Source organism: Aspergillus puulaauensis, chromosome 5, assembly GCF_016861865.1.
Source record: "Aspergillus puulaauensis MK2 DNA, chromosome 5, nearly complete sequence".
Classification (NCBI taxonomy): domain Eukaryota; kingdom Fungi; phylum Ascomycota; class Eurotiomycetes; order Eurotiales; family Aspergillaceae; genus Aspergillus; species Aspergillus puulaauensis.
In genome coordinates this window covers 923532-946232 of record NC_054861.1, presented here as the reverse complement: position 1 = coordinate 946232, position 22701 = coordinate 923532, and the positions used below count along the sequence as shown (strand labels likewise).

At 49.8% G+C, this 22701-nt stretch overlaps 10 protein-coding genes across 10 annotated transcripts; 5 read left to right on the top strand and 5 right to left on the bottom strand.

The window, feature by feature from the left end:
* Nucleotides 1–100: 100 nt before the first annotated feature.
* APUU_50356S (protein kish) lies at nt 101–544 on the bottom strand (the record flags this gene model as incomplete). Its single annotated transcript, XM_041705344.1, has 4 exons — nt 101–124; nt 193–274; nt 330–439; nt 542–544. 4 exons carry the CDS (start codon nt 542–544, stop codon nt 101–103), a joined length of 219 nt encoding a protein of 72 aa, XP_041557839.1.
* A 181-nt stretch (nt 545–725) lies between these two features.
* TAF13 (putative transcription initiation factor TFIID subunit 13) lies at nt 726–1665 on the top strand (the record flags this gene model as incomplete). The annotated part of the gene is made up of 2 exons (XM_041705343.1): nt 726–1137; nt 1214–1665. The coding sequence occupies 2 exons, from the start codon at nt 726–728 to the stop codon at nt 1663–1665; spliced, it is 864 nt and encodes a 287-aa protein (XP_041557838.1).
* Nucleotides 1666–2310: 645 nt separating this feature from the next.
* On the bottom strand, nt 2311–3460 carry APUU_50354S (eukaryotic translation initiation factor 3 subunit F; the record flags this gene model as incomplete). The annotated part of the gene is made up of 3 exons (XM_041705342.1): nt 2311–2527; nt 2581–3293; nt 3356–3460. The coding sequence occupies 3 exons, from the start codon at nt 3458–3460 to the stop codon at nt 2311–2313; spliced, it is 1035 nt and encodes a 344-aa protein (XP_041557837.1).
* Nucleotides 3461–3758: 298 nt separating this feature from the next.
* Nucleotides 3759–6139, top strand: UTP25 (rRNA-binding ribosome biosynthesis protein utp25; the record flags this gene model as incomplete). The annotated part of the gene is made up of 5 exons (XM_041705341.1): nt 3759–3859; nt 3918–4291; nt 4340–4539; nt 4592–5169; nt 5221–6139. The coding sequence occupies 5 exons, from the start codon at nt 3759–3761 to the stop codon at nt 6137–6139; spliced, it is 2172 nt and encodes a 723-aa protein (XP_041557836.1).
* A 999-nt stretch (nt 6140–7138) lies between these two features.
* APUU_50352A (DMT family transporter) lies at nt 7139–8569 on the top strand (the record flags this gene model as incomplete). Its single annotated transcript, XM_041705339.1, has 2 exons — nt 7139–7483; nt 7553–8569. 2 exons carry the CDS (start codon nt 7139–7141, stop codon nt 8567–8569), a joined length of 1362 nt encoding a protein of 453 aa, XP_041557835.1.
* Nucleotides 8570–9694: 1125 nt separating this feature from the next.
* On the top strand, nt 9695–10939 carry APUU_50351A (uncharacterized protein; the record flags this gene model as incomplete). Its single annotated transcript, XM_041705338.1, has 1 exon — nt 9695–10939. The coding sequence occupies one exon, from the start codon at nt 9695–9697 to the stop codon at nt 10937–10939; it is 1245 nt and encodes a 414-aa protein (XP_041557834.1).
* A 785-nt stretch (nt 10940–11724) lies between these two features.
* Nucleotides 11725–13289, bottom strand: APUU_50350S (choline-phosphate cytidylyltransferase; the record flags this gene model as incomplete). The annotated part of the gene is made up of 4 exons (XM_041705337.1): nt 11725–11844; nt 11897–12296; nt 12349–12699; nt 12784–13289. 4 exons carry the CDS (start codon nt 13287–13289, stop codon nt 11725–11727), a joined length of 1377 nt encoding a protein of 458 aa, XP_041557833.1.
* Nucleotides 13290–14779: 1490 nt separating this feature from the next.
* PTC2 (PP2C family serine/threonine-protein phosphatase) lies at nt 14780–16856 on the bottom strand (the record flags this gene model as incomplete). Its single annotated transcript, XM_041705336.1, has 7 exons — nt 14780–15132; nt 15194–15454; nt 15529–15735; nt 15799–15883; nt 15943–16016; nt 16099–16417; nt 16821–16856. 7 exons carry the CDS (start codon nt 16854–16856, stop codon nt 14780–14782), a joined length of 1335 nt encoding a protein of 444 aa, XP_041557832.1.
* A 1032-nt stretch (nt 16857–17888) lies between these two features.
* Nucleotides 17889–20684, bottom strand: APUU_50348S (putative transmembrane glycoprotein; the record flags this gene model as incomplete). The annotated part of the gene is made up of 1 exon (XM_041705335.1): nt 17889–20684. One exon carries the CDS (start codon nt 20682–20684, stop codon nt 17889–17891), a length of 2796 nt encoding a protein of 931 aa, XP_041557831.1.
* Nucleotides 20685–22128: 1444 nt separating this feature from the next.
* On the top strand, nt 22129–22512 carry APUU_50347A (mitotic-spindle organizing protein 1; the record flags this gene model as incomplete). The annotated part of the gene is made up of 3 exons (XM_041705334.1): nt 22129–22206; nt 22298–22375; nt 22441–22512. The coding sequence occupies 3 exons, from the start codon at nt 22129–22131 to the stop codon at nt 22510–22512; spliced, it is 228 nt and encodes a 75-aa protein (XP_041557830.1).
* Between the last annotated feature and the right edge of the window lie 189 nt (nt 22513–22701).

Genomic DNA, 22701 nt, shown 5'->3' with positions numbered 1-22701 from the left:
TCGAAATAATTTTGTCATACAACGCCCTCATTAACAAAACGCCGGCTTGCTTGAAAGGGTTCATTTTCTCGAGTCATTAAACACGTATCATTCATACCATTCAGCCGCCGATGAAAATGGAGACCTGACATACCATCTTATTAACATCATTGTGGGCTGTCCCTTGAAGGGGGGTTTGCGTTAAAGACTCACAGCCATCAGGACGCAACATATACTGACATACGGACTCAGCCGTTCTCCTATCCGCGCACATTTCCAAAATATGCCGAAGAAACTGTTGTCTCTCAGTTAATAGTTATTTTGAAGGGTCTTGCAGCGAGAGACCTTACCCATTCTGATTACGGTCCATGATCCCCGGCATGATGGAATGAGCGTACGCGCTCGTGCAGATTATAAGTAAGAAAACGAGGAGAAGCGACTGGAAGTTGAATAAAGCCGACTGCGTAACCCATTAGCAAAGGCCGCCAGATATATTTTCTCACTTTTCCGTAGCCAACTTCCTAGCTATCCAGCTTTCGTGATCTCATTGTTTATCACTTACCATCTTGACGGCACGGGAGGGAATTCCTCAAGCTTCCAGGACAATACAAAGACGTCTCAATAAATATCAGGTTCGAAATAGCAGGATCAAAAAGACGAGTTGCAGTGAATGAAACGCTGAAGAGGCTCTGGCGACTAGATAGCTCAAGAACAGGTTGTCCCGCAGCAGGAAGCGTTCTGCCGCCATGCCCGTCACCAACTATGCTCACCGCCGGGGGCGCGCCGTTCAGTTAGCCGATGCTTCTATAGATCCAACGCCAACATCTACATCAATCCCAATCGCAAGGCCCTCCTTGCTGTGTTCTAGTACTGTTCAGTCGCAGCAGCAACTCAGGGCCACTGCAGCCCCTACTCGCTCCCTTGACCCTGGCAATGTGCCAAGTGAACTCGCTCCAGCTTGGCCGTTTAACCCTCAAGACACTGCGCTAATTCGCACCCGGGCATATCAACCCGCATTCAAACCCAACGTTACTAGCAACGATTCTGGGACAGAGGATACACCCAAGCCGGTAAACAACTCCAGAGCAAAAAGGAAGATGGCCGAGCCCAGAGCCCGTGCCGCCAGGCACAAGGGGCAGATGAACTTCCCATCCGAATGTCAGTTCTCTTGTCTTATCTCGCGCTCGAAGGAACTCGTCCTGGAATTCCCATATTAACAGGAGTGTGATTATAGTACGCCTTCTACTTCTTGCATATGGTGATCCGGCCCCCCATCCATCGTTTCCCTCAGAGCCACTCCCCGAAACCGTCCGTGTGCTCGATGAAATTGTGACCGACTTCGTGCTAGAAATGTGCCACGGTGCCGCACAACACGCAAACTACTCACGTCGACAAAAGATCAAAGTTGATGATTTCCGGTTCGCGCTGCGTCGGGATGCGAACAAACTAGGTCGTGTACAGGAACTTCTACGCATGGAACGCGAGCTGAAAGAGGCTCGGAAGCAGTTCGATCAAAATGATGACCAGGTTGGGAACCTGAAGGATGCTGGGAAGAAGGGCCTTGAGGATATCGGAGAGAGTGTTGCAGACGGAAAGAAATCGAAGGGCAAAGGAAAGAGGGGCGCCAGACGGGATTCAGATGCAACAGAAGATACGACAACGACGAAGAAGAAGAAGCTTAATTAGCTATAAGCTTTAGCTTTTTTTCTCTTTATTTCTTCCATTTATGTCTGGTTTGTGGCGTTGGCGGCTGGGGTTTGACATCCACTTACTTTGAACTACTAAGTACTATCTGCATTGGAGGCGTTGAGTATTATATTGGAAGCTACAATTCAATTCATGGTCAGGCATCGTAATAACATCATGGATTCCCTAGTACGTATATCAAGTCTTAGTGGCCGCCACTAATAAAGACTACCTGTAGCATGAAAAAAATCATTGCTTATTACCTGTACCCATATGATTGTGATTCAGTCACTCATATACAGCATTTCATTTTTCGTGGCTCATAGCCCCGTGTAAGGCCAGGCTGATTCCCATACGCCGCAGTCATTTTGGGTCCTTCAATTCTATCATGTTATTCCCCCGATTCCTTTTCCACCCTTCGTCATTTTAAAGTTGGTTCTCTTGCTCCCAACCAAAGCTGTAGCGTGAGGACATAAACCAAAGTATGTGCAGGAGTTAAAGGAGCAGAATCGGCATGGAAGACTTTTCGAGAGCCTCTAGGCACATAACGCAAAGAAAATAAAGTGAAGGTTGGGAAAGGGGAAATGTCCGAAAACAGCTAAAAGAGAAATTGAAAAGGTATCTTCATAGTGAATTCTAATCATCCTATGCGCGAGCCTCCTCAGCACTCCGTTCTTGAGTGCGCTGCTGCCCCCCACGGCCTCCTTTGCCTCGCTGGTTGCGCTGGCCACCTTGCTCTGCGTTACCCGACTCACCACCCAGGGTAAGCTGAGCAGTCGCTAGCCGGTTAGAAAGTTCCATCTGTGTGCGAATGGTGTTGGCTAGGTAAGAAACCACCAGCACATCCTGAATGTGGTTGTTACTAGAAAACAGTTAGCGGGGTTAGTTCAGGGGCAAGGGTAAAAGACAACGTACAAGTCACGCTCAATATCGGCCGGTTCAACCTTGGGAGCCAAGGCGAGAGCATTGAGCAGGAACTGGCCCAATGCCGTAGAAGCAGGAGCCTCCTCGTCCATGACTGACTCAACATATCGAGAAACGCGGTCAATCATACCGAGAACCTCCTCGACCGCACGCTCTAGGGCCTCAATATCGGTAAAGAGCGAGGTTGAACGTTCTTCGGCATCCCTAGCCGCAGCGACAGTCTCCAAACCACTCTTCTCCGCCTCGCCGTACCGGATCTCGTGGGGAACTGGTATAAAGGCGGCGCTGTCGGCGGCTCTCTCAGCCGTCACACCGACGGGGGCAGAAATGTAGGCACGGGTTTCAATGTCTTTTCCAGCTTCGGTAGAAACAGTCAAGTGGACAGCGGGGTGCGGCCATGTGCCATCACCTTGACCGCTGTAGAAATTTTGGATCAAGGCAGAGAAAGTGTTCAACTCGGATGCGGTGGCGTACCAACCCACGAGAACCTCCCTTGGGTTTGCCTTGAGGTGCAAAGCAAGCATTTGCTTCTGATACTCCATGTCCACCTCGACCTGGTCTGTCGTCTCCGTGTGTCCAACAGCGAATGTGCTGCGAATTTCCACCTCAGTGCCATCCTCAGACCGGGTTCCGAGGAGCGTTCCGATCACACGTTCCTGATCAGCATTGCGGCGGAGGGAGTGGTCAAGGATCGAGAAAAGAGCCTACAGCAGTAAGTCAGCGTCTGAGTTCTTGGTCTCCATGATTCCACACAGCGAAGTCATACCTGAGGTTGGATGACAACGTTCAAGGGAGCAGTTGTTGGTGCAGACCCCGCCAGGACAGGGCCTAGAGGACGGGCAAGGTGCAGGAAAGAATCTGATTCAGCCATGGTTGCGGGACAAAAGGGAGCAAATGTGAAAGATAAAGCCCTTCTTGAAACTGTTGTCCTCTGCTTTCGCCGTGCTGGGAGTGGAGTTTTCTCTTTGACCCAAATCTTCCGGCCCGCTGGACTTCGGCGGCGGAGGTTCTTCTGCGAGGCTCAAATTGTGTGTGCGCAGCCCGAATTTCGCGCTAAGATAAGATAAGTAACTCCGAAAATCCAGCAAAAAAAAAGAGTCCGCCTTTCTTTTGCTGGACAGGCACACTTGGATCCGCGCCCAGCATTTTTGAAAATATTATTACAGAATATGGCCCCTCCTCGGGGAAGAGGTCCGAAAGGGCGTAAAGGGCGTCCTATGAAACGAAAGGGCGGCCCTGGCTTCACAGCATCCCGCATTGATGAAGTAGAGTGAGTTGACAAACCAACAATTCTTTACTATTGCACGTTATCTGACAGTTCCACCTAGGTCCGAAAGCTCATCTGGTGAAGAGGACCAAATCGAGGAACAATTCGAGGATGAAATGCAGGAAGAAATGCCCGCCGATGACGCATCATCGGATAGCGATGAAGACGATCAACAATCGGGGCAGCCGTACAATGAACTACTCCAGCTGCTTCAAGCAAAGACAGACAACCCTGGACCGGCGCGCAAAAAGAGGAAAGTGGGCCACCAGAGCAAGGAGGAGCTGGATGAAGCTCAGAGTGACGCTGTAGCGATGAGGGAGGACGAAGACGGGCAATCGCTCGACGACGACCTACAGCAGCAAGAGCCGGACGAGGAAGGTGGGCTGGAGGAACAAGACCTTGATATACAAGAGGACAGCAATGACGAAGAAAATGGTGAGTTCCATCATCCAGTTTCTCCTCCAGTTTCTTACTATAATACAGGAAATGATCCGTTTGAGTCGCACTTCCAAAGTCCTAATGAGAGCGAACTGTCTCAGAAAATCAAGGCTGCATCTGAGAATAAGTGGAAAAATATGAAAAAGGAGCTCCCTAGTGGGTTGAAAATTTGGCGTGCAGTCCCCGACTGTGGCCAAAATGACGTGCCTTTGTTGGGAGCGATGAAGAGCCTGTCGAGTGTGAAGGTCAGTCAGTGCTTTATCCAGCTGTCACTAGTTGGCGCTAACTGGATTACAGGTCAAGAGAAAGCTCAAGTCTTCTATTGCTGAGCGCATTCCAAACCTTAGGGGGAATGTGCAGCAGGCTTCCCCTTACATTTTCGACTACCAAGATGTTTTATATGGTGCTCGAACAGCATCAGAATCTGCCAACATGCGAGACCTGTTGGCGGTGCACGCTACTAACCATGTACTCAAAACTAGGGATCGTGTACTTAAGAACAACACTCGTGTGGCGAAAGAGCAGGACGCCGACCTGGAAATCCGGGATCAGGGTTTCACGAGACCAAAAGTACTCTACCTCTTGCCCACGAAGCAGGCCTGCGTTCGGGTAGTCGAAGCGATAACCCGATTTTTCCAACCTGAGCAACAAGAGAACAAGAAACGATTTACCGACACATTTTCGGCTGCTAATGATCCATATTGGGAGAATAAGCCGGAGGATTTCCGCGAGCTATTCGGCGGGAATGATGACGATATGTTCCGACTAGGTCTCAAATTCACACGAAAAACGCTCAAGTTCTTTACGCAGTTCTATACCTCGGATTTGATCCTCGCAAGTCCACTGGGATTGCGAACCATCATGGATCAGGCAGAGTAAGCCCTCTGTGCTACTAGCGAATACGCTCATAATATTGACTTTGACAGTGCCAAAAAACGAGACTACGATTTTCTGTCATCGATTGAAGTGGTTATCGTTGACCATGCAGACGCACTACTCATGCAAAACTGGGACCACATCAGCTATATCCTAAAACATCTCAATCTCCAGCCAAAAGAAGCGCACGGCTGTGATTTCAGCCGCGTTCGAACCTGGTACCTGGATAATAATGCACGACATGTCCGGCAACTTATCATGCTCTCCTCCTTCATCACTCCCGAAATCAACTCTGTCTTCTCGACGCAGATGCAGAATTTCTCTGGGAGGGTTAAATTCAATCCTGTTTACAACGGAGCAATATCTGAACTCCCACTTCCTGTCCCGGTTAAACAAACCTTCTCCCGCTTCGACTGTCTTTCCCCAGCCAAGGATCCAGATGCTCGATTTAAACAGTTCACAACGACCATCTTATCCTCTCTCGTCCGCAACATTACCACTAGCCGCAACAAGGCAAGCGCTGGCGGCACCCTCATCTTCATCCCATCATATCTAGATTTTGTTCGTCTCCGCAACTATTTCGCCACATCACAGCAAACTACCAACGTCTCCTTTGGCGCGATATCCGAATATACCGAACCTCGAGAAATCAGCCGCACACGTTCTCATTTCATGAACGGCCGACAGTCCGTGCTTCTATATACCGAGAGAATGCATCATTTTCGCCGCTACCAACTCCGCGGTGTCAAGCGGGTCATCATGTACGGTGTCCCCGACAACCCTGTCTTTTGGGGGGAGATCGTGGGATTTCTGGGACTAGATCCAGCCAGCGTTGTCGAAGCCTCTGAGGGAGGGGTGCGCGCCTTGTTCTCCAAATACGATGCACTAAAGCTGGAGCGGATTGTCGGGACGAAGAGGGTTGGGAATATGCTGCGGGAGAAGGGCGGTGATACCTTTACTTTTATGTAGATTATTATATAGAAGCCGATGTCGGTGTTACAAGCAAACACCTACTACTACACCAGCGTGTCAGGGTCCTTAGTCTTAGTGGCTTGTTTGGGATGGTATTCTCTTTGCCCTGCCCTAGCACATATAACTAATTATATTGTTCTTTTTTTAAGAAGCTTTCGCAGTATGTCACAGCGTTCTTCGCCAAACAGAAAATAATGAGTACCAGGCCCATTGCCATTTGCATTTTCGAAGATGAGGGGTGTCGTTCTGAAGTCGCATGGTCCCAGATCAGGGCGTCCTTTAGTGCTGCACTGGTCTGACTGAAGCGGCAGACGATGCTCGCTAAGATGTAGGTAAGTACCAAGCTATACAACCCAGCCCAGCATAAAAACGAAGCCTCACGCCATTTACCAGTCATGGATTCTCGGCCAATTCTGCGTTGTGCGGGGTCCGCATCTTGCCAGGAGGTTATTAGCTTTTTTTATATACTTATTTTTTGCTGCTGTTGTAGTAAAAGGAGAAGCATTCACTATGTACTAAGAAGCTCACAAAAGCAGGGCTAGGATCTGCAAGATGGTAATCATAATATCGATTCATCTCGGATCCTGGTATAGTCGAGAGTCTAAGGATTGTTCTTGGAGTCTCCGCAAACCGGAGATCAGGCCGAACCCCTCCCTCAGTGTCCACCAGTTCTTTTGGTTTTTTTAGCCGCAGAACCATTTCTCTTTTCTTCATTATTCGCCTCGCCTTTATTCATTTTGCAAAGAAGGGGAGGGGCTGGGCTATCATTACCTCTTATGATTATTTGTTTTCTGAGGGTCCTTCTATTCATATGACTTCAACTTTTGACTGAGTGACGAACCCACGACTCACTGCTTTTTTACCTACACTAGTGACATACTTATAATACGTCTTACTTTATCGAAGCCACGCTGCAAAATCAGACAACCCTTTTTTTCTCATTAGAATACTCTTACAACTATCTTCTTTATACCATATAGTATCGTGTTGCTGCCGATGCCGACGCCGACATCTGCCTCGCCTGACCTAGGCGACTCGCGGTCTCTATCACCGGCTGTACTCGGGAATGATTTCCATGATCTTGAAAATGGGGAACGAACGCCGTTACTGCTGGCAGCTAACGATCGGAGATCGCCATCGCCTATACTTTTGAACTTGCCTCCGTCAGCACCATCGGCCCTATGGAAAGAGAAGATTTGGGGCACCGCCACGGATTTCTGGCTCCAGGCCAAGGGGATGATTCTCGTTATGCTGTCCCAGTTCTTTGGAGCATCTATGAATGTTATGACCCAGGTGCTAGAGTTAAAGGGAAGGAACGGAGAAGGTTTTCAGCCCTTTCAAGTACGTCTCTGTTGTGGAACGTAGACTATCGGGCGTCAGTTTTGTTTCCAAGGAGGTTGACACTTGCAGATTCTATTCGCCCGTATGTCAATCACCGTCGTCGCCAGCTACCTCTACATGTGGTATGCTAAAGTACCACAACCATTCGGAAACCGCTCCGTCCTCCCTCTCCTCATTTTCCGCGCAGCTGGTGGTTTCTGGGGCGTGTACGGACTCTATTACTCTGTCCAATATTTGCCTCTCTCTGAGGCGACGGTTTTGACTTTCCTCGCGCCGATTCTGAGCTGCTACGCTTGTTCGATCTTCCTACCCGGCGAGGTCTTCACTCGTAAGCAACAGTTTGCTGGATTCGTCTCGTTGGTAGGTGTCATCTTGATCGCACGGCCCTTCGCCTTTTTGCGATCTGATTCTGGGGATGAAACGGATTCGATTGAGGCAGAGAGAGAAAACCCCGGGGATGCAGACCAAAACCACCGCGTGATGGCCATTATCATGGCAATGATCGGGGTCCTCGGGGCGTCCTCCGCATATACATCGATCCGAATGATCGGACAGCGCTGCCATCCACTAGTTTCAGTTACATACTTCTCCTTGTTCACCACTATGGTTTCTGTCGTTGCAATCATAGTTATCCCTACTATATCATTAGAGTTGCCAGGGACACTGTTGGAGTGGACTCTGCTCACTGCACTCGGTGTCTGTGGGTTCCTGCTACAATTTCTGTTAACTGCTGGGTTGGCATATGTGCCACCACCACCCCGAGATCGGAAAAAGCCCTCGAGCCACCAATTATTCAGGACGCCGAGTCAGCATTCCAACCAGGAAGAACACGCTTCAAAGCCAGAGGCGGACACCGGTGCCCGCTCTTCATCCGGAACAAAGGCAACTGCCATGCTTTACACACAGATGCTCTTTGCCCTGTTTTATGATCACGCTGTCTGGGACAGTACGTTATCAGCAGTCAGTTGGATCGGATCCGCGTTGATCCTCTGCAGTGCGCTCTATGTGGCACTGGCGCGCGAATCTACGCCGGCGCAAACCGATGCAGTGGACGGTGAGGAGAATGCTGGGGGTGATTCACGCTGAGATGAAGAAAAGTGGATTCAGGCTTTGAATTTGAACAATCAGCATTGGATGCTACATCAACTTATCCAGACACCAGTGCCACAAAGAGTGCGCCAGGACGCCAGGACGCCGTGCAGTCACTGTGAGCAGTGAAGTGTGAAGAGGGGTGGAGTGCAGCGAGCTAACGCACTTCGCGCAGCTCAAGGGAAGCGAGGTGGCGATTTGAGGGATCTGCTCGCAGGACAGTACTCCGGAGAAGGTTCAATCCTTGGATATACTATACGGTGTACATACCTCCCTATAGTTGGGACTGTTGTTTATGAGTGACAGGATAGATACGACAATGATGCACAAACATTATGAGATACAAAAACTAACCCGAATTAAGAAAGCATGTACAGAGTACTCAAGAGGAGGTCGACAACCAGGGAAATGAGTGGTGTGGTTGACATCCATGCATCAAATGGCTTTGCACTTTGCGTCCATCAAGAGCTTCGCTCCACTGCATTATGCCAGTAGCAGTCTAGCCGGAGTTCTCGCCGGGGCTAAGTCGTCCGCGCCCGTGCCTTCCTCTGACTTGAACTAGGCCTAAAGCAGACTAGAAGGCAGCCGTGCCCCATCGGTCGGTCGATCATTGGCACCACTGCCCGCAGCCACATGTAGCCCAACGTCATATGTTGCGCTCCATACCGAAAACTCCCGAATCACAGCGCTCAATGGGTTCCGGGGTTGGCCGGCAAGCCAATGAAAAAAGCGGATCATGAAAAGCTTCCCCGGATAAAAGACACAAAAGGGCTTGGTGGCTGAAGGCAATTGACGAATGGGGCTTAGTGTAGGAGGAGAGTGTCCCTGAAGCCTCATTTTCACTCTTTGAGACTCAGCGCTGGCTTGGGGTTGGACCTGGATTCTTGGGTGGGTGGAGCTGGCGTCTTTTTATCTGGTCTTGGGTGACATGTTGGCTGTACGGCGTATATAAGGGGAGCGGAGCTGACTCAATTCACTTGCCTCTTGACACTTGCTGCTTTGTGTGTATTCGCAGATTAATCTTCATACACATCTCGTCCCGTCTTTTAACGTCGAGATCTTCCGATTTCCAGATCCACCTTATAGACTTAGATCCATAGACTCCTTTTTACTGCTGTCACAATGCGCCATTTCGACGCCTGGATCCTCCGGGACCCCTACTCCATCTTCCACTACTACTCAACAGGCCATCGATGGAAAGAGACCGTCCGCGACCTCATCCAAGCCCGCAAGATATGCGCGCCACTCTCGCTATCCCTCGACAGCAACGCCTTGTCTACATCCTCACCTCCCATCGATCCCCACGCCCGTTCGATGATCCCACAATCAACATGCGCCCTCCTCACAAAACTACCTCTCGAAATCCGCCTCATGATTTATGAATACGCCTTTGGCGACCAAGTCGTTCACCTCGTCCAGGTCAAAGACAAAATTCGGCACGTCCGCTGCACCAACACCACTTCGTCCCTCGATAAAAACCGGCGCTGTTGCCCCGTCACCCCCGCGCGCTGGCGAGCCAACGACCTAGCTACTTCTGCAGCTTCCTCGCCTACAGACAACGCCAGTAGCACCAGTGCCACTAGCAACAGCATGCTCTACCCACACACCCACCCTTCCCTCCCCTCGCAGCTAAGCAACTCGTCGGTCGCCCTCCTCCGCACCTGCCGCGCCATTTACGCCGAAGCATCCTCGATCCTCTACAAGAACTCCGCCTTCGACGTCGACGACCTAACGACCTTCATCGCCTTCAGCCTGTCCATCTCCGCAGACCACCTCCATGCAATCAAGAAACTCACCGTTCAATGGATGCCCGTTTGGCAGCCCATGGCGGGGGAGGAACATAAGAGCTCCATCTACTCGCATACGCATAATGATTGGCTCTGGGTACTGTTTTGGAACAGGGTTGCTGCGTTGAATGGGCTGGAGGACTTGGCGCTCATTGTTGATTTGGGATCGTTTGCAGGTACTCCTGCCGGTGCTCCTGCCGCCGCGGGTAACGGAGCAGGAGCAGGAGCAGGAGGTGTAATAGGTGGAAACAGACTCCGTCTCTCGATCGCTGAGCCCTGGGTTGCGCCGTTGCTCTGCGTTCGGGGCCTGCGGTCCTTCGAGCTGGGGATCACGGCAAAGTGCGATGCGGTTGCCAAGGAGGTTCTCGAGGGTGACTTGGTAAGGGATGCGGTGATGCTAAGGGATCATTTGCGCATGGTCATGTGTTCGAAGAGAGGAGAAGCGCTGCCTTCTTTACCGGGGGTGCAGGACTTATCGGTGCAGTTGGAGTTGTTAAGACGGTGTGCGGTTGAGACGGAGGATATGGAGCGCGGGGTTCAACGGGGAATGAGGCCGAGGTTGGCCATTACTGCCGCTTGAGAGGTGTTTTGAACCTGAATAGATCTATGTGGATCGAAACTATTTGTGTTCTGAGTAAGATTGTGTGCGCATGGTTTCGCTTTATATAGCATTGATTGATACCCATTTGACATCCATTAGCTTTGATAATTTATGGTTTGAAGACTGCCCTCGGTTACATTCAATATAGGCTAGAGGAGAAAAAAGCACTTGGCGCATATTATAATATTAATAGACAAAAGAGCAGGCAACTTGTTTATTGTTTGCATGTGCTATTCACGTTCTGCTAGGTGTAATTTCCTCCACATACCCATTTACTCTATATCGAGAAAAAGAGCATTCAACTCTATTACTATTACCTGAACAAATAGTCCACTTATCCAGTGCAAAACAAAAAAAAAACAATGATGAAAACGGGGAGCTGTCAATTTCGTCCCATGCATGTACTAATAATCAAATCAACGTCAGAATGTCCGTTTGTAATGTCCCTCCCCCCATGCTTGTTGCGTTCTTTCGAGTGTTGTACAATTAAAAAAAATTATAATGAGATGCAAATGTTGGTGCAAGTGAAAATCGAAAATACAGTACCCGTGTCAATTTGGCCAACAATAGACTCTCATATGGTTTGATTAGAGGATGCCAGAGATGAACGGAGATGAAGAGAAAAAAAAAATTCCCTAAGCTAACAAGAGTAGCGTCAGGCTCGCTTGTCTTATGTACCATATGGACCAAGATCAGCCTGACAATGAAACGATGGATGATGCATCCTCGAAAATCGAAATATTTTGACTCGAGAGGCTGGCAAGTTACTCTCTTTGATGGGCTGGCCCTGTGAAGCCATTGATGCGCTCCTGCTCAGATTCGTGTTCTTCTTCGCTGGTTGGCGACTGGGCTCGGCTTTCAACGAGAGATCGGCGACTACGCATCTGCTGCTTGTTAGTTGTGCTACATTAATCAAGATTTTGGAGTGAAGCTTACCCATGCCCTAACCCCTCCGATCAGCCCCAAGCTGTAACCTGTTGCGAAGTCTGGCTCTCCCCTCCCATTGATGCTTTCTGGGCGACCCAAGGCTTCGACGCGAGAAACATGTGACTTGCTGCCGCCTGTAGGGCTGACGACGCCGCGTGGGCTTCCAAAGTCCATACTGTTCCTTGCACTTGGAGCCGGGCTGTTGGGCCGCGAATTCCACAGTTGCCGCAACTCCCGGCTCAGCTCCTGGCCAGTGTTTGTCCAATTGGTCATGATGCTGTCCCGGAGCTCTGAGACATGTCGCTTGATTTCCAATTCGTTCTTCTTCAACCACGACACGTTCAACTCCTGTCTGGACGCTCCACGCTTGAATTGCCGCGAGATATAACGGTCGTAGTCGCGGACGATTCTGCAAACGTTGTTAATAAATACACGCAGCTGAACTGGAAATACAAACGTACCTCGTGATAACACCAGTTGTGCTGACACCCTCTGTCCGCTGAGTAACGAGGAACTTCCCTTGTGCCTTGATAGGAGCATAAATATCGTCTCCTTCCGCGGCTCCATACGGCAAGTCGTCGTGTGCAACGTAGTCGATTTGATGTTCATCGATGAAGTCTGGGGTGACAATCCACGGGCAGTTAGGGTAGACCTCATCAACCCATTTACAGTGTCGAACACTTTCCGCCCGCTCCGCCCCGCTCAAAACCGTGAGACCTTTCCGCAGGTGAGTCTCGTCGTCTCCAGTAACACCAACTATAAGATACACATCCGGGAAAGCCTTTTTAGCCTGTTCGAGTTGCCGCATATGACTATCAATAGTATGTTAGCACGGTTCAGCGAAAATGAATGTTGCAGGTCAAAAATTGTCGAGCAGCAGGAACGCAGAAACTCACCCCACATGGAACAGATCAAACACACCATCTGCATACACCCGAACCGGACGGTCCTCTGGAGGCGGGTTGGTCTTATATCCACCAGCAGGATCCTGTACTTGACCGAGGACGGGAGGCTTCATTAACTCCTGCTCACGAACGGTGTCCACGTGCAGGTCCGGTCGATCTCTGATGTGGCCCTCGATGTCACTGCTTGCCGGTGTAGTCTCAGATGGTTCACCCGGATCCTCTTTGCTAATTGAAGAGTCTTTTCCGGCGTCACCATTAGATGAAACATTTCGTGCCTCGCTCACTGAAGCTTTTCGAGCCCGTTTTGACGGGTGGTTGCTGGTAGTGGCCTTGACAACTGGCGGGATGGCCGGACCAGTCGAATCGTCGCCTTCTTCGCCCGAGGCATCGCGTGACGATGGTTGTTGAAGATCGGTGGTGGATGATTTGGCGATATCTGCTGTTGACAAGTGTTGGGAATTGGCGCGCTTGCGTTTGCTGGAAATTGGGGAAGACATGATGTCGGACTGAGGGAGCACTGCTCAACTTCTGTCGATATGTACGAGGGCGCAAGAGGTTTGGGGGGCGGGGGGAGAAATTGAGAACGATTGAATGAGAGAAGACCCGGGGTGGGCGTGAGTTGGTCGCGGCGTGGGGGGATACTAAAATCAGGGTCACGGAACGGAAAAGAAGACGTTGCGGGAGTCGCCGACTGAGCTTCGAGAGCTGTTAACGGTTCGCGTTTCTTTCGGCTAAGCCAGGAAGGATACACGACAGCACTTCGTACAGTTCGGAATGCAAGACCTAGCACAATCCGAAGAGCAGGAAGGATTGTTTGATGGCAGCATCTCTCCTGTTTCTTCTCTTTGAATAGGGGCCAAAAAATTTCGAGTGATCAAAGCATTCACAGCACGTGGTATATGACACGTATTGAAACGGAATTACAGCTATATTGCGCAATAATATACGACTCTAACTTGCAGCTAAATGTAATATATGTATAATACACATACTTGTGCTTACGAAAACTGATCAGCACTAAGACTACCTTGGTATACTGCGCCACGACCCGACCAGGAGGAGGCTCAAGCTTGGTTGCGCTGCTGCCTTGGCCCCTTGATCCTTTCGGGGGCACTAAGCAACTTAGGTGAAGACGCAATTTTAGGTGCTAGTACTTTCAATGCAAGAACGGTGAAGAGAGTATTTACAATAATAGCAGCCAACAGATTCTATCTGCATACGATATGAAACAGGACGCCACAAACGTGGATCTCGTCCGTCACGTCTCCAGAAACTCCCTTGCTGACACAACGAGATTCATGCCGTAGACTGAATTTCTCCGGTTACGCCGACATAAGTGCAATGTGTAAAACGTGGCCCCAGGCTTTCCAGCCACTGTTGGGTTTGTGAACTAGAAGGAAGGATCCTAGCGGCCACGGATAACGGAGAGCGCCATATCACGAAAGACAAATTGACGGCGCAAACTGTGAAGAAATATGTCAAATATAGTGGAAATCATGGAAGATTAAGGGGGGAAATGGTTCGTCAATAGTTGTTGTTGCGGTATCTTATGTCGAGACATGAAACAAACGTACTCTCATGAGGCCTGCCGCTTGCGGCATCGGCAAACAGGGAGAAGAAAGATGACAGGGAAAAAAAATGCCTCCACCCCCTCCACGAACTCTCTTAGATATCTATCCTGAGTGACACGAAAGGCGAATTGACCTGGGGGGAGGTTCGTTAAAAGGTAATGAAAATGGGATAAAAAACAAGAGATAGAAGAGGATCAAAATAGTCCGTCTCTTTTCGCATCTTCCCCCTTAGCCATCACCACGAAAGAGCCGATCAATCAGAAGAAATATAACTCAATAAGCGACGTTAGATGGGGCAGAAACGTGAGACTTCAGATCCGGGAGTGAAGGCGGCGGCGGGTGTGGGGTCGTACATCACACGAAGGTCGTTTCAAGAACCAAAAGGAAGGGAATCAGGCGTAAATTTCATGGCGTGGCTACGAAGAGGCGGGTTTCTGCGGTGTTCCAGGACTGGTCGAAGTCTCTGAAGTGCTGGGCGCAGATTTATCCGTCTGGGCGTTTCCGGACTGAGGCCCAGGGGTACCTTCGCGTTCATTCCTTTCTGTATCCGAATCCTGGCGCTGCACTTGGTTGGAGAGATCCTGGTCTTCCTCGGTATGGTCAAAGAGTTCCTCGTTGGTCTGCTTTTCTGGAATTAACGTGCTGCCATCTCCCAAAAGAATTATTCTACCGGGACGCACGCTGAATGGGCGGGTTCGATCATGGTCGAGCTCGTACTCATCGGGGTTTTCCTCGAACTGGTTACGAATTCCAGGTCCTCGAAATTCAGCTGTACTCCCCACCGTTTAGTCAGTAGGGATTAGAGGCCGTGGGTTCCTCAAGAGACTTGCCGTACTCAGGCGGAGCACAAGGGCCATCGCCGTTAGCAACCCGCTCCGCAATCTGGTTATACCACTCCTCCTTGGATCTACCGTTGAGAAGACCTATGATAACCATTGTCATGTTGTCACAGCCGACTCCGCCGGTTTCACTGTTCGAGGCGAGGCAGTTATCCATCATGTTTTCACAGATCCGGTAAAGGTCCTGCTTGGCCGCAATACCGCGGCGAACAAATTCAACTACAGCCTGGGAAGACTGGCAATCCCAGATGCCTGTACAATATTAGGGGCCGAATCCGGAAGTCAAAGTTGGGCCCGAAAAGAAAAAGGATGATGACGAAACTTACCATCGCAAGCAACTACTAAAAACTCATCGTCGTCGGTGAGATCATGGACCGTGACATCCGGATAGGCAGTAACAATCTGTTGTTCAGGAGACAGTTCGGGGCTTTTCTTGAATTCGAAATCTCCAATCGCACGCGACAGGGCGAGATTGCCGTTGACACGGCCGAAGTCAACGAAACCACCTGCAGCGCTAATTCGAGCTTTCTCGCCTATAAACCATTTGTTAGAACATCACAGGTCCGAAATATTTGAACCGGAATTTAGCCACGAACCTTCATTCTGCGGCTTGTGATCGAACGAAAGAGGCTTTGCTCGACCCTTGACACCCAAAACGGAACGTGAATCACCAGCGTTTGCCTGCGATATATTTTGTTATTGACCAATTTCCTTTTTCGTAGATCACATTGAAGACCTACCACCCAAATTTTGTGTTTCGAAATCACACTCACGGCGGCAGTGCAACCGGAGACTTCCTCCTCATATTTGGGATCTAACCGGGTTAGGCCTCGACATGGACGAGCTGGGAAGGGAATAATGGAAGCAAAGTCCCCTCAAGGTAGCATTTTACGAACCTTCCAAGATAGCTCGATCGGTAGCGAGAAAACCATCCTTCAAAGCCTGCTCGACATCACCTTTTGAGAAGGTTTCCTGTTTTGCGACAATCTTGTGAACGTTCTCCCCCGCAAATAAAGCGACTTTATCTCCACCGTGGCCATCGTATACTCCGAAGAAAGCAAGGCGCTTATCAGGATCGGTCGGCTTGTCATTCGAGCCGGTTTCTTTCGCTTGGAGATCTAGGACGGCGGCATGGGCATCCTCCATGCTGATTCGCCAGCCCTGCATGGCCGAAACGCCGTATATACAGCATTCATCTTGACCTTCCGACGAAGTCTAAACATGTCACAAGGGAATTAGCGAGAATATCGGAAATAGATGCACGCAGTTCATATGATAGATAGGAAAAGAAGACGATCGGTTTGTAGGAGTGGGAAAGGCTTTTCGTCGTGCTCGAACGGGGACCCCGCAGAGATGGGCCACGAATCTGGAACTCCTCGGGCGAAGAAAAAAAAAGCACGGATAAAATGGATGACGATCCGCGGATTGGTCCGTGATAACTCGAGTGATAAGAAGTATGATGGCAGACAACAGTATGTTCAAGGGGTTCGCCGTTGGCAGCAGGAATAGCAGGCTAGATAGGAAAAGGATTTGGAATCGCAATCGGATGGTTGTGGTGTGGGGAGAGAGACAGAGGGGTTTCAAGGCAGCAAACTTGATTCAGACAGTTTTCACGCACCTTATCAACGACAGGCTCTGACAAGGTCTGGCCCATGATTTCTATTGGGTCACAATTAACTTTTGAAGAACAGACAAAGAGGCCAGGATCACAGAAGCCCAGCAAGAGGTTGAGCGAAGGGAAATTGGGCAAGAAGAGAGGGGGAGGGGAGAGAGCAGAATCAGGTGGGAGAGAAGGAGGGCAAGAGGGCAGAATGGATAGGCGGCGTGCGGGACAGTCCCAGAACCAGCAGACCAGCCCAGGCCAGCCCTTTGAAGGTGTTCATCAGGGATGATGTTAAGTGGAGACTTTGTTAATGAACTTATCTTGACCTTCAGTCTTTGTTTAATTATCTTAAAGAGATCCGGGCCATTGAATACATAAATACTGTCACTGTTACTATGAATTGGAGACATCCCCGGGCGCCGCTTATACTCTTGTCTGTATAGACTATATCAAGCCCAGTTGATTATGATTGACCCCAGAAAATAAACACAAGTCAGCCCAATGTGTCAGATTCCCCTAACAGAAATTTCACACTTGTTTCGTGAAGCGCAAGGGCGAGTGCAAATTTTCCAGTCGCGTGCTGCCGAGATGATCAAAGTCCGACGAAAACGCTTAGCGCTGGTTACTCCACATGACCTTCACCAAGGTTGACCCCCATGAAGATGCACTATGGAGTGAGGCAACAGCTGAAGATGCAATACGCCGGCTCATTGAAACAACTTCCATAGAGCTTGGGATGTCCAGCTCGGCCCCTCATTGGCTTCGAAGTGAAAATTCTGTCAATCACACCATGCCGCGGTCATGAAGCATTTATGGGTCCAATCATCGCTGTCGCCCAGCTCCTGGGTAAGACCTAAAAGCCCAGCTGAATCAGATCCTTCATATAACTAGTTAGTTATCCTCCATGTGTCAGTGTTGGTGAATTAATTCCGGAGTACACTTGGCTACAAGCTATGGATAGACTTGTTCGCAATAATGAACCTCGATTTATGCTAACGTTACACAAAATAAATGCTAGAGCCGCTCTTTAAACCGAACAAAAGTGGTATCTCGGCCAACTTAAACAAGACAAGCAAACTAACATCAAACAAACGCTATATCACTGCTCAATAAGCTTCCCGTGGGCTCTCTTTGTAGTCCACGTTGATAGCTCGGGTCCCGCTCAGACGCTCGCATCAAACTCACCCGACGAGCTTTCGCCTCTTGTTGGATAGAGGACGCTGAAGGGCTCTTCCGGAGCCTCCGCCAATTCTGTAGCGACGGGCTCGATCGGGACCAACGGCGAGGATTCGGGAAGTTTTGGTGATCATCGGGAATACGGGCTGCGCCAACATCATCGCGTCTGGCGTTGTTCAGACTCAACTCGCTGAAAAACCGCGGTAGCGGCGAAATGATCTTGGAATAATGCTGCGCCAAACTTGATTGACTTGGCCCGTGGTTCAAAGCACCCAGTGGCTGCACAGTCGGTGATTCTTCTGATAAGGAGCTAAGGTATGCAGAATGTCGATAGTCGTCTGTATAAATAGATCCTGACATTGCCGTAGAACAGGGGCGTTCTCGGCGCCGACAGTCATCGTTGTCCGTGCTACTATTGACAGTATCCGCGCGGCTAGCATTGCTTCGAGCCCGCTCTAGGGCCCGAAGACTAGATGATACTCGACGAGTGATCGGACCAGCAATGAATGGGTTGGAGGAATGCCGGCTTCTTACACGACCTTGGACAAACGCCTCTAGCGAATCAGATTCGGACAGTGTCATGCTGTCACGGTCCACGGTACGCATGCTCGTTCTCTTTGTGTGATCCTGATTGTCGCCCATACGAGTAGGAGGGCGAGGAAACAGCGGCGCCAAATTTCCCAGGTTACTTTCCTCACTCTGCAAAGACGCCTGCGTGTTCTGCCAGGAGACCTTCACAAACCCATGTCCTGGTGGTCCAAACCCACCCGCTCCATGCCCGGCACCGCTGAGCCTCACTGGGAGACCGTTAGACACCGAGGAGATGCCACTTGATCGTTTGGACCACCGTTTTGATCGGGACGATAAAGCCGAGTTTCGCTTCATAGACCGTCTTGGTTGGATTGACTTGAGTGGCTCTCGTCTCCCAGAACGATTGGAAGCGCCCCTACGCACTGGCGGACTGCTTTGAAAAGAAAGCCGACTGGGTTTGGTAGCGGGCTCTTCGGGTGGTTTGTTTTCATCTTCCAGGTCTCGCAATGGAGTAAATTCCCAGTCAATCGTTGAACTTGAGAAAGTATTCTCCTTGCCTGGCGCTGCTGCTTGGTTTTCTTCATTGCGGACTTCGCTGCTAACGTTCCACCATGGCTCTAGCTCCAATTTCGGGGGTTTTGACTCAGGCGGTAAATTGTCACCCATAGCCGGTGGCTTTCCCTGTGTCGTCTTTTCAAAGGGCTGGCAATGTGATAATCCGGGCCCAAGAGGGCCTGGGCCTGGTGGAAGTGCTTTCTCTTCAAGTCCTTGTTCGTCTTCATCTTTGGTCGACCTTTGTCTACGTCGGCAGCAATAGAGAAGAAGTAGAGCAATGCCAACACATCCTAAGGGTATGAATATTGCCATCACTATAATGCCTGCCTTGTTCGCACGGGACCCACCGGCACTTCCCGTAGCTCCATCTCGGTTCGAGTTGTCTCCATTCACAGCGTTGATGGTGAATGTCTTGTTACTCTCTGCGGTCCCTTCCCGAGCTGTCAACTGAAGTTTGTAGGTGCCTGTGTCGATATCTGACGGCACTCCGCCATAGAGGGTTTTGTTGTTACGATTGTAATGGAGCCAAGATGGTTGTTGTTTAAGGTCAACATCTAGCTCAGCAGAGTCATCGGTAAGGACGGAACTATTAAATGCAAATGCGAAATATTGGCCGATAACAGCATCACATTCGCCGTCGAAATCATCCCGGAAGAATTGTGAGTATTGTAGTGAGACGATAAGCTCGGCTATATCCTGATATATATTCGTCACTCGGATTGTCACGTTGCTATCCTTCCCATTCGTGGGAGGGGTTGCTTTGAATGATAAGGATTTCTTGTCCACTTCCACCCAGTCTGGGGCGTCGAACTTGGTGTCTGCTAGCATATCGCTTGTCGGTTTGTTCCCGTCTAGGATCAAAGTGTCGCCGAATTTTGGGCTGGTGAGCTCCTTTCCGCCGGTAACAAACAACGTATAGGAGCTTTGATTGAACGAGAAAATGTGAGGGCTGACAGTAATTTCAAAACTCAGGGTCACTGCGCTGAACCCCAACACATCAGAAGCAACCAGGTTGAATTTGAAACCCTGAGGCCCAATGTTGGGTGCAATACCGTGAAACCGAAGGCCCGACTGATCAAACCCAATCCACGAAGGTAAAGGAGCATTGTCTGGGTATGACGTTCCGTAGTATACTGTCGACGGGCGTGTGTTTGTAAAAGTCTCCTGGTCGAAAGAGATCGAGAATGAATCGCCGGAGTGCACAATAAGGTTGGACGGAGAAGATGTCGGTCCCATCGCTTGGAGTTGAGGGACGATGGATTTCCCCATCTTCGGGCCATCGTCTGTGGTAACGATGAGAGTAACTTCCATGCTAGCAGACCCGGACTTGTCAGTCGCTACAAGATCGAACTTAGGTGATCCGACATCTTCTTTCTGGGGAGTACCCGACAAGGTACGAGACTTGCTATCAACCTTTAGCCATGATGGTGCGTTTGATGACAGCGAATATGTCGTTTCCGAGTCGTTTCCACCAAAGGTGCCCTGCGAGAAGACGAAGTGGTACTCATGTGATACTCGAGCCACAGGAGGCAGTTGCGCATTCAGCGGGTAATTCGCAACCACTGTCGCATTGACTGCTAACAGAAAGCCTAAGAGAATCAATGCGAGGCGCGCCATAGCTCAAAATGCGGATATCAACTGAAACCCAGAGAACGGCGGTTGCAAAAAGCCTCCAAGGACATCTGAAGATGGGCAGTTCTTCAAGGCGAGGGGCAGGTTTGTAGAAATTGAAAGATGGAATCGAAAGGCAGCACGAGTGGGAAAATGGTGTCCTTAGGGGACATTCCCCCAGGGCGTCCGCGCCCAAGGGCCATCCTATACAGGAGAACTCAAGCCTTTCGCGTCCCTTCAAAAGAGCCATACCTAGATATGTTTGACGTCACAATGGTATGGGAATGGTGAGAGAACACGGGTCGGGCGCGATGGATCTCACGTTGCGAAATGCAGCCCCTGCAAGGGATGCTTCAAGCAGCCATCCGCCTCGGACCAACCTCACCCATTGATTCCTGAGCTCGGACAGCCCTCGGGGAATTGAGGGGTTGAGGAATTGCAAACTATAAAACCCCTAGCTCCAATATTCACTGAATTTTAATTCCCCGAGGTCAGGCCCTCCAGGGCCGAAGGGTCAAAGGGGAGGCCCAGGAGTGAGTCCAGACTCTAGGCTCGAGACTCAAGTGACTAGGGCATGCTCATGTGCCACGTTCAAGGTCAAGGATCATTTTGGTCTCAGCGCGGTATAGAGCGTAGTGATCGAGAGACTCCTCTTATTCTTCAAAGCCATTGTGTATATACAAAGACCGTGCAGACTGAGGCCTTAAGCATTATCCACCCATAGATGAACACTCTGCAACCGAGTCCGAATATATTTCATCAGTTGCACCTCAATATCCTTTCGGCCTCTGAAATGCAATCATTATGAAGGAGTGCAATCCCTTTCTGCCAAACGTAAAGCGGTATGGTAGTGGTTGCTTGCTTTGTCATAGAGCACTCCAGCGTGAGGCTTCTGCGACAGAGCTCCTCACCAAACGGGAACAGCACACTAGCGGGGAAAGTGTTATTCTCGATGCGTGTGATCTGAGAAAAAACCTCAATCATTGCCTAGGTCTTGCCCAAAAAACGAATGTCCGATATGGTCAGATCCTCTGGCATTCTCGAACCCCTCAGGATCTACATTCAACTCGGTTTGAAGTGTGAGACCGGAGTATAGTTACGGCCGAAATTAAGACAATGCATGATATCCAGGATATTTCCAATTTGACGCTAATTCACGTAGAATCGCTGTGATGGTGACTTCCAAATTATAATTATAGGAAAGTTGCAGTTCTGGTGCTGTTCCTGAAAATCCTCACTTTAGTAGGTAAGGACGTCGTAACGTTACCATTTTCTTACCAGACCCGCAAGGGCATCAATCACCACCACTCAAAAGGCCAGCCCGACACTCGTCTTAGGTAGTTAACACTCTTTCTGCACTTCATTGAAACAACCCAGACGCGCTTGGGAGCCACTGGAACCGCCTTGAATAACTGAGAGTTTAAACCTTGATACAGGTTTTTTTTCCAAAATGCCCCCGCAATCCGATGATAAGCGCCAGGCCGCTCGTGAGGTTATTGACATTCTTCACGAGATCTCAACCCTCCTTGTATGCAGTTCATTTCCCCCATTCTTCAATATGGCTGTCAAGATCCATGCGTCTCAGATGCAGTGGTTTGCTAACTCATTCGACACTCAAGAACACGAACCTGGATCGAACTGAACTTTCTCTCTGCGTGTCTTTGATCGAGAATGGAGTCAATCCTGATGCTCTTGCGGTGAGTCCAAACTAGGAGCACGAGTTTATCGTGTCTGAGGCTGACATCTGTTAAACGTGGCGTAGACTGTAATCAAGGATTTGAGGAGGGAAGGAGATGCGACTTCGCGCGCTCCCCCAAACGAGTCGCCTGAGTGATTACTATGTTTCTGTGTGGTGTCGTTGATTGTACTGCTTCCTTTTGCTGTTAAGATACCCGTGTTCATATTTCAATGATACTTTTCAGATTATAGTTTATAGTTTATGTTACTGTCGGTATAATGTTACAGTTGGATGCTAAAAATTCAATGAACTAGTCCGGCCCCTAGGCCTCCCGTAAACAGTCTC